We start from the raw sequence: 13,535 nt of genomic DNA, 5'->3' as shown, positions 1-13,535 counted from the left end.
TTAATGAGGCCTTAACTTCAATTTATGAGACCAGTAAAGATTTCAGAGGCAAATTACGTTACCTAAATCAAGAATTATTCCTTCAGATATGTGTAGGCAGATGAGAAGAAAAAAGCAGACAGAAGCAGCAGGAACAAGAAAAAGATTCTGCCTTTATTTAAATATATGAAATGGAAACATGAATTGTTCTAACAGGACCCTTTGACTGTTCTTGTAATGTGAGCTTTTAAATAGGACTGCCTTGGCAGGGTAGGGTGGTCTTTTAATGGTCAGGTAGTCCAAAACCATATTGCAGAACTGTTCTAGAAAGCATCATGATTTTGTTTAGTCTCTTCAGAAGTCAGTAATGTCCCATAAGAAAGATTATCAGAAAATGTCTTGTGAAATAGATCAGGTTTTACAGCTGTTTTTCTGGTGCCTCTGCTGCTATTGTGTTTTTTTGGGGTTTAGGGCTGTTCATTTAGTTGCACTTTGAGGTTTTTATTAATCATATCAGAATACATGACATTATGACATTTGTTGCCTTATTGTTGTAATAACTATGTTTGTGCAGAACTTGGTTCATGTCTCATTTCTCCTTATGAATTAAAACAATGCATTTATCTTGTCATTTTAAATATTCATCTAACTTGATCCTATCCTTTTTGATTTAAATGTGCTGTAACTGAGATGTGTAACCATGGACTTTATTTTCATTTTTGCATCTGCTAATAGATGTTAACACTTGCTCTGTTACTGCTGCTTTTAACTTTAAAAAAAACAGGGAAAAAATGCTGTCTCAGCTCTTAATCACTAGAAACTAGAAACTTTGTGCTTGAGTTCCACATAATAGATTTTAGATAATCAGAAACATTCATTGCTGCAGGTTAATTTTTGCATGGTATGTCTGCTGAAACTAGGCAGATGATAGCATCATTGCCTCATAAATACGTTTAAAAGATAGTCTTGTTGTAAAGGTTTTGTTTATTCTTAGTACTGCATGTGTGGTCACTATTTAACAGGATATGCAAGTTGTAAATGGGCTTTGTTTACAATATGTGTAAGCAGTTAGTGTCCATTTAAAAGTGTTCAGAAATTATGAAAAGAATTAAAATTCAAGCAGAATCCCTGTTGCTGGGGTTAGGTTGCAGAAAGGGTCATGGTAACAAGTACATGGCACATATGCAAGAAATAGAATTACATTGTGTGAGTTTTCAGGAAAAATGCAACTGATGTCCGCTGAATTTTATTTACAATTTGAATTTTATTTAGAAGCCTAAAACAACTTTGTATGTCCATATTGCTTCTCATTGAAATGTCTGTAGGAAAAGGTAGTGAACACTGGCATGTCCCAAATATACAAAATTTGCAAATTCTTTTCTAACATGCTCTTAACTATCATGATGTCTCTCCTTGTTTCCCGCTATTTTTCCTTGCCTTTCCCCATCGTGCAGTGATGATACCAGATTTACAGAACATGTGGGTGAATCATTCCTTTGACATACAGGTGTGGTGCAAAGATCTCCACTGGCATCTTCTTTGGCTGTGACCTGGTGAACTGGCTGCTGCAAGTTGGCCTTGCCTCTGACCGTGGAGAAGCTGTGGTGTATGGGGACAGGCTGCTGAAGGGAGGCGTGGTGCAGCACATCACCAATGAGTTTGAGTTTCGCGATGAGTACCTGTATTACCGCTTCATTCCCAGGAAAGCTGCTGCCCCTGAGAGCCACTGACCTGGGCAGGCAGGCAGGCAAGGCACAGGTAGTTGGGGTGAGTGTCACCACCTCTTCTGCCTTCACTAGTGAATTTGGAAATATTGCTTTCTCAGAGAACTGTGTTATTCTCCCTTGTAAAATTAAGAGATGTGGTTCTACTCATGTCTATTCTGAAGAAAATGGTAGAAAGTTATATTTAGTAGCATTGCAACCAGAATGCTACTAAACAAAACCAGATGCTCTGGATTTAGAACATTTTTTTCCATTTTGAGCAAAACAAATTTTACTAAATGGTATGTGTCACTGTTGTATTTTAGAGGCATTATTACTGCAGCTTTAATATTGAGGCCACAATGAGGGAAAAAAAACCCCATGAAAGGTATTTTTCATGTTGCTGGATGTTCTCCATATTTTAGCGTGATGAAGTATTGATGCCTATTTACAGTCAGGCTTCCCCCTGACTTCACAGAAGTAGGATTTCTTGTGTCATACCCCAGGTTTTACTACTCTGCTCTTGTCTAACACCAGTAATATTTTTGAGCTGCTTACACTTGAGATTGGGTGGGGTTTTTTTCCCTTCAAGATAAAATACTCCACTTAAAAAGACAGAATTGCTGTGACAATGTTTCCAGTATCAGGGGATTAAAGCTGGGCAAATACCGAGTGGAATAAGTAATAAGTAATGGTTTTGTACAAATCTACCAAATCTTAAAACCATAGAAATATCCATCACTCTCCCAAAATAGGAAATTATATAATGGAATAAACAATTTGTTCTGAAATTTTGCCTTATGGTGGTAGTGACAGCTTTATCAAGAGCAGATTTTTACATTCTGAAATTAGCCTTTACAGTTTAAATCAGAAATGCCACCCTCAAGTAAAGATTTTATGGAAGCCTTGGTTACATGTGCAAGTCAAGACAAAATTCTTTTTCGAGTCATAAAACTTTTAAAGTTAAATTAATGACTTTTAAATCTAATATATAAAGAATCTTAAATAAATATCCAGATTAGGGTGTAGGGTAGCTAAACATCCTAGATTTTAGTTGATTGCCTAACACAGGTTTCTAATAAACCTCAGGTATCCTCCTACAAGTTACTTTAGTGTCACTCAGATTCCTGTGCACTAAAGGCAGAATCTGAGGACCTGTGTGTCTTCTGCAATATTTTGAAAAGGCTAAAGACAAAGTATTGTATCTGATAGCCATTATGCTGCCCTTTTAAAACTGCAAGAATAGCCTTTATATGTCTAGATAAAAATTTTATGTAGTGAGGGAAAGGAATCCAGGTATTAAAAATTATTTGCTCAAGCATATGAATAAGTCTTCTCGCCCTTTTTTTAAAAAAGTCTTTCCCTTCTTTTTCCCTTTTTTTTTAAGTATACAGATTTTTATTACAGCTACTTTTGCATCTATTTTGTATTAAGAATTAACAGTGATTTTAGCAGCATAAGCTACTATTCAACAAGCACTTGTTTTATAGTTGCTAGAATTTCCTGCAAGACTTAAATTGAAAAAATAATTCCTTTTACTGTCAGTCTGGCTGCAGTGTGCACAGAAACACATCCTGCTGCTTATGTATGCTGTACAACCTGGTATATTTTAATGTTTACCATCAACAATGTAATTGATGTTTCATCAGGCTGTGGCCACAAAGGAAAACGTTTGTGTATTTCCATTATGAATGCTGAAGACAGCTGCATCAAATATTTTGGAATAATTAGATGTATGTGACTTAAGAGCAGAAACTGCAAGTATGTCTGGCTTCTAAATACTGCAACTTGTCAATAAATCTGTTACTTGATTTCAGAGTTCTGAGCTGTGATGTGGTGTGTGAGGGTTACATGTGCCTGTCAAGGTTTATGGCAAAAGTTTTTCTGAGAGATTTGTTAACGTGGCTCTTGGGTTTCAGTCCTGGTATTTCTTAAATCCATCCTTGATCCTTTACAAGTAGGCAGAGCACTCCCTAATGGGTGTCCACCATTAAGACACCTCTATACTAGAAATGTGCCACATTCTCATCTACTTACCAAAACATTTTTTTTTTTATTAATTCTTCAAACATTCAAGAATTTGTTCTTAGGGCAGTTTTACAGTTCTGTAAATAGTCATTGTTCTTGCACTCTTGTCTTTCTCATTTTCATCATAGAAGTCCTGCTTCCCTTTTTATAATGTTTCTGCTTTCCCCTAGATTTGAACACAACATATCTGTTTTAAATAAGAAATTGCTCAAAAATTCTGCATAGAAAAGGCTCTCTGTTACAAATTTAATACAGAGAACACCTTTGATTACCAGCCAACACCACATTCTCCTGAGATTTACTGCTATAATATTGTGACTGCTGATATCATACCCATTAGTCTGATGAGTCTGTGATGGTTAATAAATAAAGAAGCTAGGAATGAAATACAAATATTTTGTTTCTAAATCACTGGGTACTTCTAGAAGCCAATAATAGACATTGAATTGCTTTCTAATTGTTTTAGAAAGTTAAGTTACCCTTTTATCTGGTAAATAATTGCTTCCACCAAGGAGCACTGGCAAGTTTTGAATGGCTGACAAGCTGATGTTCTGTCAATAGCTGATATACTGTTATGTGGATTTCTGGCAGTTAGAAACAACTTTGCTTTAAAGAAGTGGTCACTGGTGCAACGACTTCCTTTATTTTGAAGGTGGGTTAGTTTGAGATGAATCTCTTGGAACCTAAGTTCCATGGAAACATCTATTGAACAAGTCTAGAGGAATGTCCAGTGAAAAATTGGATCTTTTTTCCTAGGACTAATCTCAAAATAATTGTCAAAATGAACAGGATGTAATACTTAGTTTTCTAGTACGAAATTTTAGTACCTTCTTATTTTAATAATGGTCCTTCATAAAGCTCTAGACCTTTTAAAGATACATTCCTAGGTGAAAACCCATGAGAAGATTGCCCTCTAGGGGACATTCTGATTCTTAATTTTTAATTTTTTTTTTTTAATTAAGGTTGTGGGAGGGAGGATTATTTCTTTATTCTGGTCCCATCTTTTCTGTTTTTCCACTGCATGTCTTCTAGGAGAATGAAATCCCAAGGAAAAAGGTACTGAAATATCCTGTACTCCATTGTCCATCACTTTAACTGTCTCCACACATTACATTGTTTTTACTTTGTATCCTGTAGACCAGTAAGGAGAAAGCAACACATACATGAGAGGCACAGTTGGACTGTATCTGCCTGTGTTAGGGCTGGACCAGTGTGTGTAACCTCATTCACTGCAACCCCATGATTAAGTGGCCAAGAAGTTTGCTTAAAGGCCCGCTCCAACTTCACTGCTGTTCTTCCTGTATAGCTTCAATCTTTACACTGTAGCATAAAACTATTGCACTTGGTTTGCTATGATGCCTGAAAACTTTATTCATACCTTGGTTTCCAGCACACTTTCACCTGGAATTTACTGATGCTTTCCAGCTGTCAGTGTAGAACAGCTCACGATCAAAAACAGGAAAAGATAAATAATTGTTAGATATGGACATCCCATAAGGAAAACAGATAAATACAGTAAATTTTTATTAAATCTATCTTCCAGTTATCAAACTGGACTATTGAACTTCTGTATTGAACCACTGTGCTACGGAACTTCTAAGAAATTTTGTTGTCAACAGAGGCACAAAATGTTCAGTCAATTCAAACATACTCTGTCTTACCTCCCACTCCTGCTACTGCCATGTGCTACACATTAGGTCTAGAAACAGAAAGTTCATGAGCCTTTCCTAACTCAGTAGTTGCTTGCTGTGAATCTGAACACAGCATCCCAAATTAATTTCTACTCTTATTGTAGGATCAGAAAGAATAAATTTTACCAAGCTCTTAATTTTCATATTAATTCTGCAAACTTATTGTCTAGCTATTCTTTATATTTAACTTTTTTTACCAGTGGTGTATTGAGCAATTTACAGGATGAGAAAGTGGCATGTGAAAAATTGTCAAAGAATGATCTTTCTGTGGTTTGCTGTGTCTGTGGGGATGCAGTGTCATGTCCCACATTGCTGCTGCAGCTCTAGAGCACCATTTCGTATTTTCCTCTGAAGGTTTGCAGAAGTGCTGCATTTTAAGTGCTTTCTTTTGTTGTTTTTCCTTACAGCTTGTTATCCTGACTTATTGATCATGAGGTAAAATCAGAGTCTTCCTTGTTGTTTGTTAAGTTTGGCCCCTGCCACAGATAATAAAAGTGGTGTCATATATTGATCATTACTTTTAAACAGGATCAGGAAAGAAGAGTTTCTGGTAGGGCAAAAAGTTTGATGAAATTAAGTCCACAGTCTATTAACTGTGGCAAAAGAAAGTCATGGTTTAAAAGGCTTTATATAAAATGGAAAAAATCTGAAGTACTTTTAAGAGTCCTGCTGAATACCTGTATATACTAGTGTAGCCCAACGTCTTCCTTTCTAATTGCCCAATTTTAAAAAGTAACAATTCAAGAAACATTTTAGAACTCCCCCATGATGTTATAAAGTGCACTGTAAAATTAATTTGACAATAATCATCTTGTATATAAATAAGTTTATTTTTCACTATCAGGGTGGGAAAAATAGACAGGAAAGTGAAATCTGTGGGGAACTTACAGGATGCTTGCACTGCTGAATTCCATGTAATAAGATTTCACAATTACTCACAGCAAAATATTATTTTTGTAACTGTGATTTGTTTTTAATATACCTTGAACTCTGAGCCTCATTTTACATTGAAGGAGTTGAAGGTCTGTATATGAAATGTATCTTAGAATAGTTTTATCAAACAACTGAGTATCAATCTTACTTGGTTTGTGTGTCACTTTCTTTTTTCTTCAGGGTTCATCATAGCTTCTACATTTCAGAAAGTCTTCAGCATGGCCATTTTAATTCAGGTAGTCTGAAATTCTCCTACAATTCTCCTGACTATAAAAGCTACGTGTGTGTACGCTAGAACTGCGTTCTCCAGAGCTGGGTTAGTGTTCTTCATTCAGAGATGGGGCTGTTCACTAATTTAGCCAAGCTATTTCATTCTAATTGCATCTGTTTGTTGGCAAAATCAGTCTCTGCTGACAGCTTTGTGCCATGTACAATGCCACTGCCTAGCTCTTAGGAGCCTTTCCAGCATTGTTCTTATAGTCAAAAGCCATTTGTCCCGACTATGAATCTGCATCTTTAAAACTGTCCATGCTATGTGATATACAGAAAACAGGATGTTAATCTATATAGCCTCTTCATTAGAAAACCCAATAATCATCCAAATTTTACCACATTCAAATAATATTCTTAGCCATATATTTTGAGCTCTTCTTCTACACACTGTGAAAAAAGATTAACTACTTGTTTAGTATCAAGGCATCCATTCTGCAGGATTGATTCCATTTGACTTATCTTCTGTTTCTCCAACTCCTGTATCTCTTTGAGCATTTCTTTACCTTTGTCCTGCAAAAAGAAACATTTATTTCACTAAAAACTATACAGAGCATGTAGTAATCACCCTAACAAAATTCTCTTCTACTGTCCTTATTTCAATCTTTTAAGAGTTTCTAGGGTCCACATTTATGTTGGTAGAAATCAGTATCATTACAGGTTTTCTTAGATATCTTTCCTAATATCTAGCACTTACTTCATCTTCCTTGTCTGATAGATTGAAGGAATATTAAAGCTTCTTTAGGTATTAGTTATCAAAACTTCAGTGGGCATATGACTTACTTTTAAGAAGATGTATCTGTAAATAGCAGAGATTTTACTGCTAAAAGTAAGCAGCCACCTTCCTGCTTCACGTCTGTGTTCAGCTATCTTTGCCATCTTTCCTTTCCTGTCCATACCAAGCAATGATCAAAGGCAAGCTCTCCTTTCCACCTGAGAGCAGGGGCCTGAATAGCAGTAAGAGCTCTTGGCAGGAGCTGTGTATCTGCCTGTGGCTGCTGGGGCATTTCCCCATTATGTGACTGGTGAGGGAGGCTGTGGGGTGCTGCTCTGCAAGGTGAGCAGCACAGATCCTGCCTGGGGCTCAGCCTGCCAGGACTGCACAGCGCTGGTTGCAGTTTCCAGTGCCAGGAACACGTGCCTGCCAGATGCCAACACGCTGGGCTTCTGGGGCACGGCACTGTTCTTTGCAATCCATCAAAGGGCATTAACTGCTATCACATTAACAAAATGGGAGCAAGGACCTTATATAAACCACCTGCTTGCATTGAAATCTAATTTAATCAAGGTACCTTGATCGTTTCCATAACTACAGCAGCACTTTCATGTTTTTTATAGAGCTCATGTCTTCGATCTGGCTTACTCTGAAAACGTGGTTGCTTCTTAACTGGATCATCATGACCAAATGTAGGAGACGTAGTTTTTAATAACGGAGTAATACCGGGCACAAAAATGAAAGGCTTGAATACAGATCTAGGAAGAAAAAATAGAACAGAGATCCTTTACTGACACCATTTTGTTAAAATTGTTGAGTCAGTAAATTGCTGCATTTTTCCCCATTCTTCTACTTGCTTCTTTTAAGAAAAAGGTATTTAAAAACCATCTAATGGTGTTAAAGTCATTGTCACAGCAGTGTTCCATTAAGTAGGTTGGTAGATACCATTAATATACATAATGTGCATTTATGTTCCTCCTACATTTTGATTGTGCCTTTTCAGGGGGAAAAAGAAAACCAACCCAAAGCAAAAAGGAATATAACTAGGCAAACTGCAACATTTTCATTTAGATATTTACAATTTCTTATCAAATTTACTTGCTGCTACATCACCTGGCAGGATCTGGAGTTCCAGTAAAGAAGTGAATACAGGGGAGATTAGGCTGCTGAGGCAGCACAGACACCATGCTGCCAGTTGTCATAAATCCACCTTCCATGTTAATGCCACTCTCTTTGTCACGAAGAATTTCCATCATTATTTCAGAAGTGATAGATCCTATTCAAGATACAATACAATTATTTAGCCACAGATACCAACTGAATGACATGTTCCCTACAACTGACTGCTTTTGGCAATGCCTGTTTTAGTTTGTCTGTGTTGGCAGGGGGAAAAAAATCATCTTAATGGCAAACCTTAATATGGAATACACTTGTATTGCTTTCCTCAAAGTATTTATTTCAAAGAGAGGTGATAAGAACATGCCTTAAAAAATGGGGACTAGAAAGACAAATGGTATTTCCCAGAAAGGTAGATTTCATAGGGCTAGCAAATGGTCATTCACAAAGTAACTTTTCAGATGAAAATTAGTAGCTTGGATTCAATGCTGAACTTGGAGCACTCTGTGGAAGTAAGATAGATCATTATAATACTGGTTGATATTTGAACAGAGTTAATACCACTATGATGCTTTGAAGTTATAAAAATAATAACAACCATGCATGGATTTTCTGTGAAACTTTGAAAGTGAAACACCAAGACTGTCACTTGTTTTGGGGGATTTTTTGGTGAGTAGGTTTTTTTAATTTTCATCCTTTTCAAGGAGGCACTGGAGTGGCATTACATTTTATGCTCAGAAGCCACAGTAGTACATCTATTTGTAGAAAAGTCTTTATCAGCAAGCTGTATGAGGTTTATTGCCAAGTATCTAATAATTCCTGCTCAGGAGGAACAAAACCCTTTCCACATCTGCCTGTTCAGTGATATCACTGTTGCTGTATAGTGTATGCTGAAGCTCAGATACTGGCATGGTATCACCAAACCATCCAATATTCTAACAGGCAGCTCTTGCAGGATGGTTTTCTTTTCACATTTGGTGTACCAGTAGAGGGTATGCTTATGGCAGAAAAACATTAGTTCACTCAGTCTTTATTTTTTATTGGAAGGTATTGTCTGCCACTGTACTATTTTAGTGTTTCCCTTACTGAGTTCTAACTGTGGAATTTTTTTTTTTACTAATTCCTTACTGTTTCCTCTTAAAATAGTTACTCTGCTGCTAAGTTACATGTCTCCAATATTATTTTTTCATATATGACCCAGGTTGCCTGTAGACAGGCATGCAGCACTACATTTCAGCAAGAAGACATACTTAAGTATTCCTATAGTTGCCTGGGAGGGTCAGAGAATTAAAGAAATCAGCAAGCTAGATGAATCAAAGAAATTAAAGAAGCAATGGTCATTTTGTCAGCTACAACTTGGCAACCTGTCCAGCATGGAAAGAAGGTATTGCATGTTTTACACTAAATTCTATTATTCAGTATGCCTGAAATACATTCCCTATTTTTTTAAATATTAATAACATTTCTCTAAAAATGGCCCTCACATAGTAGGCAGCCTGGAAAAACCCCAGAACTGTAATGCCACTGACTGAAAAAGCCGGGAAGGGTAGATGAAGAAACGAGTGATTTTACTGATGCTGTAAACCAAATAGCTTTTAGTTAAGGCACCTATTTAAAATAAATCTAAACAAAGTGAACCATATGAAACTGATAACCTGAACACCTAGTGGGATTTTTTAAAATGGCTCAGGTAAATGCCTGAAAATGGGGATTTAGAATGGAAACATAGATACAATCTCAGCATTGTTATAATACAAGTAAATACAGGTATTATGAAAATGCTTTCAGTATTCAGAACCTGCAATTCCCAAAATGAATGCAGGATTTACATGATCACTAGAGAAAGACAGTAAAATGCATTAACTAAATACTATACCTGGTCTGGCACAGTTCAGCCAAATAAACAGAAGAAACAAAGGGCTGCAATGTAATCTTGATTCAGATTAATTACTTCAAATGAGCATGTGAATAGAGCTACAGCAATAACCTGCTAGATGGATGCAGTTAGAAGTGAAGTAATAGGTTCTTTCTTTAGGAGTCTGAAAAGTAACTGTTTGAACTAGTGACTGCTTAGAGTACAGAAAATTATTTTGTTCTGCTCTTGGTGTGTTTTAGTAGACTCCACAAGTTTAGAATAGCCATTACAGTGAAACAACAAAGATTTAAAAATTAATGTCAAAAATGAATGCAAGGTATGTATCTGAATGCTCTGCTGTTGCCTTATATAAATGGTACCTGACTGAAGCTGTTCATGAGGTTCTTTGTGGCTGCAAACTGCTGGGAATCTGTTTTAGCCTCTAGTTTTTTTCCTTAGCAGTACAGTAATAATATGTAGCCTATCAAAATGTTTCAGAACAGGTCTTACAGGGCATTTAGTGGTATGGTCATAATGTGACCTCTCAGGGTTGTTACTGTAGCTCTGTATGTTTGATATTTGACCCTTGTCTTAATTTTCCCTCCTCAAATTACCAAAAAATGTATAGAAACTTCCAAGTTCAGTGCTTCTCTTTTAGGCAAAAAAAAATTCTAGTAAGTTGTGTTTCACCAAGTCATGTGAATGATTGCCTGCATCAGATGTATAATAATTTATGATTTGAATTAATGTAGCTCACTAAATATTTTGCATATCTTGAAAAAAAATTCAAAAGGATACCTTTGTGTTTGTTCAGAAGTTTATAGCCTTCACAGTATCGGCCTCCAGATGTGGTCATTCTGGCAGTATTGACGTAAGAATATGTGGCAGCAAAATCAAATTCCTTTTCCCCATCCCACCAGCCATTGCTTTTGGCATATTCTTTCAATTCTGGGTGTTCTCTGTCAATCTTGGTTGTGATAGAGAGCTGGTTGGAAATATTCCGTACGCCTCCTGTTTGTAAGTTGCAGAAAGAATTGTTTTAATGCATTGAATTATTTTTCTTGTTATTTTGTCTACAATTAACTTAGTAAAGCAAATTAGCCCTGAAGAGTTTCCTAGAAGATCTTCCTACAAGATCAGTGAGTCTGGTGGTTTATTTCTGGCCCTCTCTCCCCAGCTACATGTATTTTTCTGATGGAATTTTCACCGCCACTCATTTCTGACTCATTTGCTTCTATTGCCAGCATTGTATTTCAGGTTCTGTCCTGATTATTCCCACCTTTACATTCTTCTTCTGAGACATTCAAAGGTCGAGCTTGTCTTCCTAAGTCCACTAGAAGAATCAGCCCCTTCAGGGCCCAGTACATCAATCCTGTCCCCAAATGAAATTGTCATGGATTGCTACCATCCTTAAGACCACACGTACTGCTGTCATCCTCACACTGACTTTCTTGCTGTCCTCTGTTTTCCAAGTGCAGGAATGGCTACCTCTGGCTCTGAAAAGGTCTCTGTCACTCAGCTCCTCTGACAAACTGCCAACTACTCCACACTCATGCCCCTGGAAGCAATGCCTGTTGTTTACAGGCACATGTATGCAGCTTGAGGTTAGTTTGATGCCTTAATGAAATGGTAAATGAAAACTGGAGAACTCCAAGGGGTCATAGCACTTGAAAAGTTTAGAGCATCATCCATACCTTCTACTTTTTCTGCTGCCCAGTATTTTCCTGATGTCTCCAGCACCCACGCTTCCTTTCTGTCAGCTATCAGAAAACTGTTGTGGTATGTAAATGCCATGTTGCTCTCCATACAGTTTCCTCCCTGTCCATATTTTTCCAGTAAATCAACTATGACACTAAGAGCCTTTTCAGCTGTGTCTGCTCTCTCAAGTCCAAGCCTGAAAGAAAAGGAAAATGTTATTTTTGGAATTATGAACTCCACATAGGATCATTCAGCCTCAGTATTCCAATTGACCTGGAATGATATTTCTATATGCAGCTGCCAGTTGTATGATCTGGTAAGGGAAAAACACAAGTCAGGTAAAGGGCTTCTTTGAAGTGGGTCCTCTATGAACTTGACATGGGGAAAAACACCAAATGGAAATACAGAAAGGCAGGGAGAGGGATCCTACAAAATGCTTACAAGTCCTGTGCAGGTACTGGACTGGGGGGAAACTACCAAAAGAATTGACTGACTGCTGTAGGTTAATGGAATTTATGCTGGCACCTGTAGTGTAGGAACATGAACTTGTTATTTACATGGAAATAGGCAGCTGAGACCAAAACTTAAAAATAATGTGTATGAAAGATGGTGGAATAGGAAAGCAGTACAGACCCTAGGAAAAGGCCCAAACAGTAGTGCCTGAAGTCCATCCACCTGTGCTCTTGAAAAAGTCTTGTTTCTGTTTAGTATAAATTTTATAGAAAGAAAAACCTTTGCTGAATTCTGGTCTAGTGTCTGATACTTCTTATGGGCTTCTGGCAGAAATCTAGTGCTTGTGCCAAGAAATACTTACTTTTAACAGTGGCTAGAACAGTGGAAGGAGTGTCTTCTGAAAGTGAAAGTACTATTTCTCTATAAAACTCAAACAACATGTTTTCACGTAAATTCCGAATCCGGTACCATTTACCAAAAAGGGGGGGAAAAAAATCAATAAAAACCAGCTTATGCACACCTTACGAGGTCCATGCCGAGGAGAGCTTCCCCATCGCAGACCTCTTCCCTGCCCCACACGGCCTCGTTGCCGATGCACACGCCGTGCTCGTTGGCGCCCATCTCGGCCCCCCAGAGCCAGGAGGGGCGGCTCAGCACCACGGCGTGCGTCCTCTCCACCTGCTCGATGCTGATGTAGGTGCACTGCAAGAGGTCAGAGCACACACGGAGTCACCGTCCCCGCTCCGCCGGCCGAGCCGCGGGCCAAGCACGCAGATAGGGGCTGACAGCGGCAGGAGCGCTCCCGCCCCGCGCCCTCACCTCCAGCGCGGCGCCGGGCGGGTGCGCGGCGGCCGGGAAGTGCACGACCTCCTGCACCTCATCTGCCGGCCGGTCCGAGTTCTTCCCGAACACCACGCGGCCCCCGGGCGCGGCGGGCGGCAGCGCCACGAAGGTGTCGCAGGAGAGGGGCGGCGGCCGGGGGCTCATGCTGAGGGCTGAGGGCCGCGGCGCTGCGCGGGCCCGGGGCGGACAGCGGCAGCTCGGGCGCGGGGCGGTGCCCGCGGAAGGCCCGCCCGCCGACCCGGAAGGCCCGG

General features: G+C 38.7%; 2 protein-coding genes across 2 annotated transcripts in view; one reads left to right on the top strand and one right to left on the bottom strand.

The window, feature by feature from the left end:
- Positions 1–3,769, top strand: part of GPR155 (G protein-coupled receptor 155) — a 28,307-nt gene extending 24,538 nt beyond the window's left edge. Inside the window, exon 16 of the mRNA XM_084209334.1 lies at positions 1,487–3,769. Coding sequence (XP_084065460.1) covers positions 1,487–1,709 — 223 coding nt within the window. The 3' untranslated portion in view covers positions 1,710–3,769. The remainder of the gene's footprint in view (positions 1–1,486) is intronic.
- Positions 3,770–6,212: 2,443 nt separating this feature from the next.
- SCRN3 (secernin 3) lies at positions 6,213–13,513 on the bottom strand. The gene is made up of 7 exons (XM_084209476.1): positions 13,261–13,513; positions 12,962–13,143; positions 11,985–12,184; positions 11,089–11,301; positions 8,433–8,595; positions 7,897–8,077; positions 6,213–7,117 (listed from the first exon to the last, which is right to left on the bottom strand). Exons 1-7 carry the CDS (start codon positions 13,426–13,428, stop codon positions 6,962–6,964), a joined length of 1,263 nt encoding a protein of 420 aa, XP_084065602.1. The 5' UTR covers positions 13,429–13,513; the 3' UTR covers positions 6,213–6,961.
- Positions 13,514–13,535: the final 22 nt, after the last annotated feature.

Source organism: Fringilla coelebs (assembly GCF_963513975.1).
Source record: "Fringilla coelebs genome assembly, chromosome: 7".
In the NCBI taxonomy this organism is placed as follows: Eukaryota; Metazoa; Chordata; class Aves; order Passeriformes; family Fringillidae; genus Fringilla; species Fringilla coelebs.
Note: the sequence above shows the minus strand (reverse complement) of the source record. Positions and strands in the feature narration are given on the sequence as shown.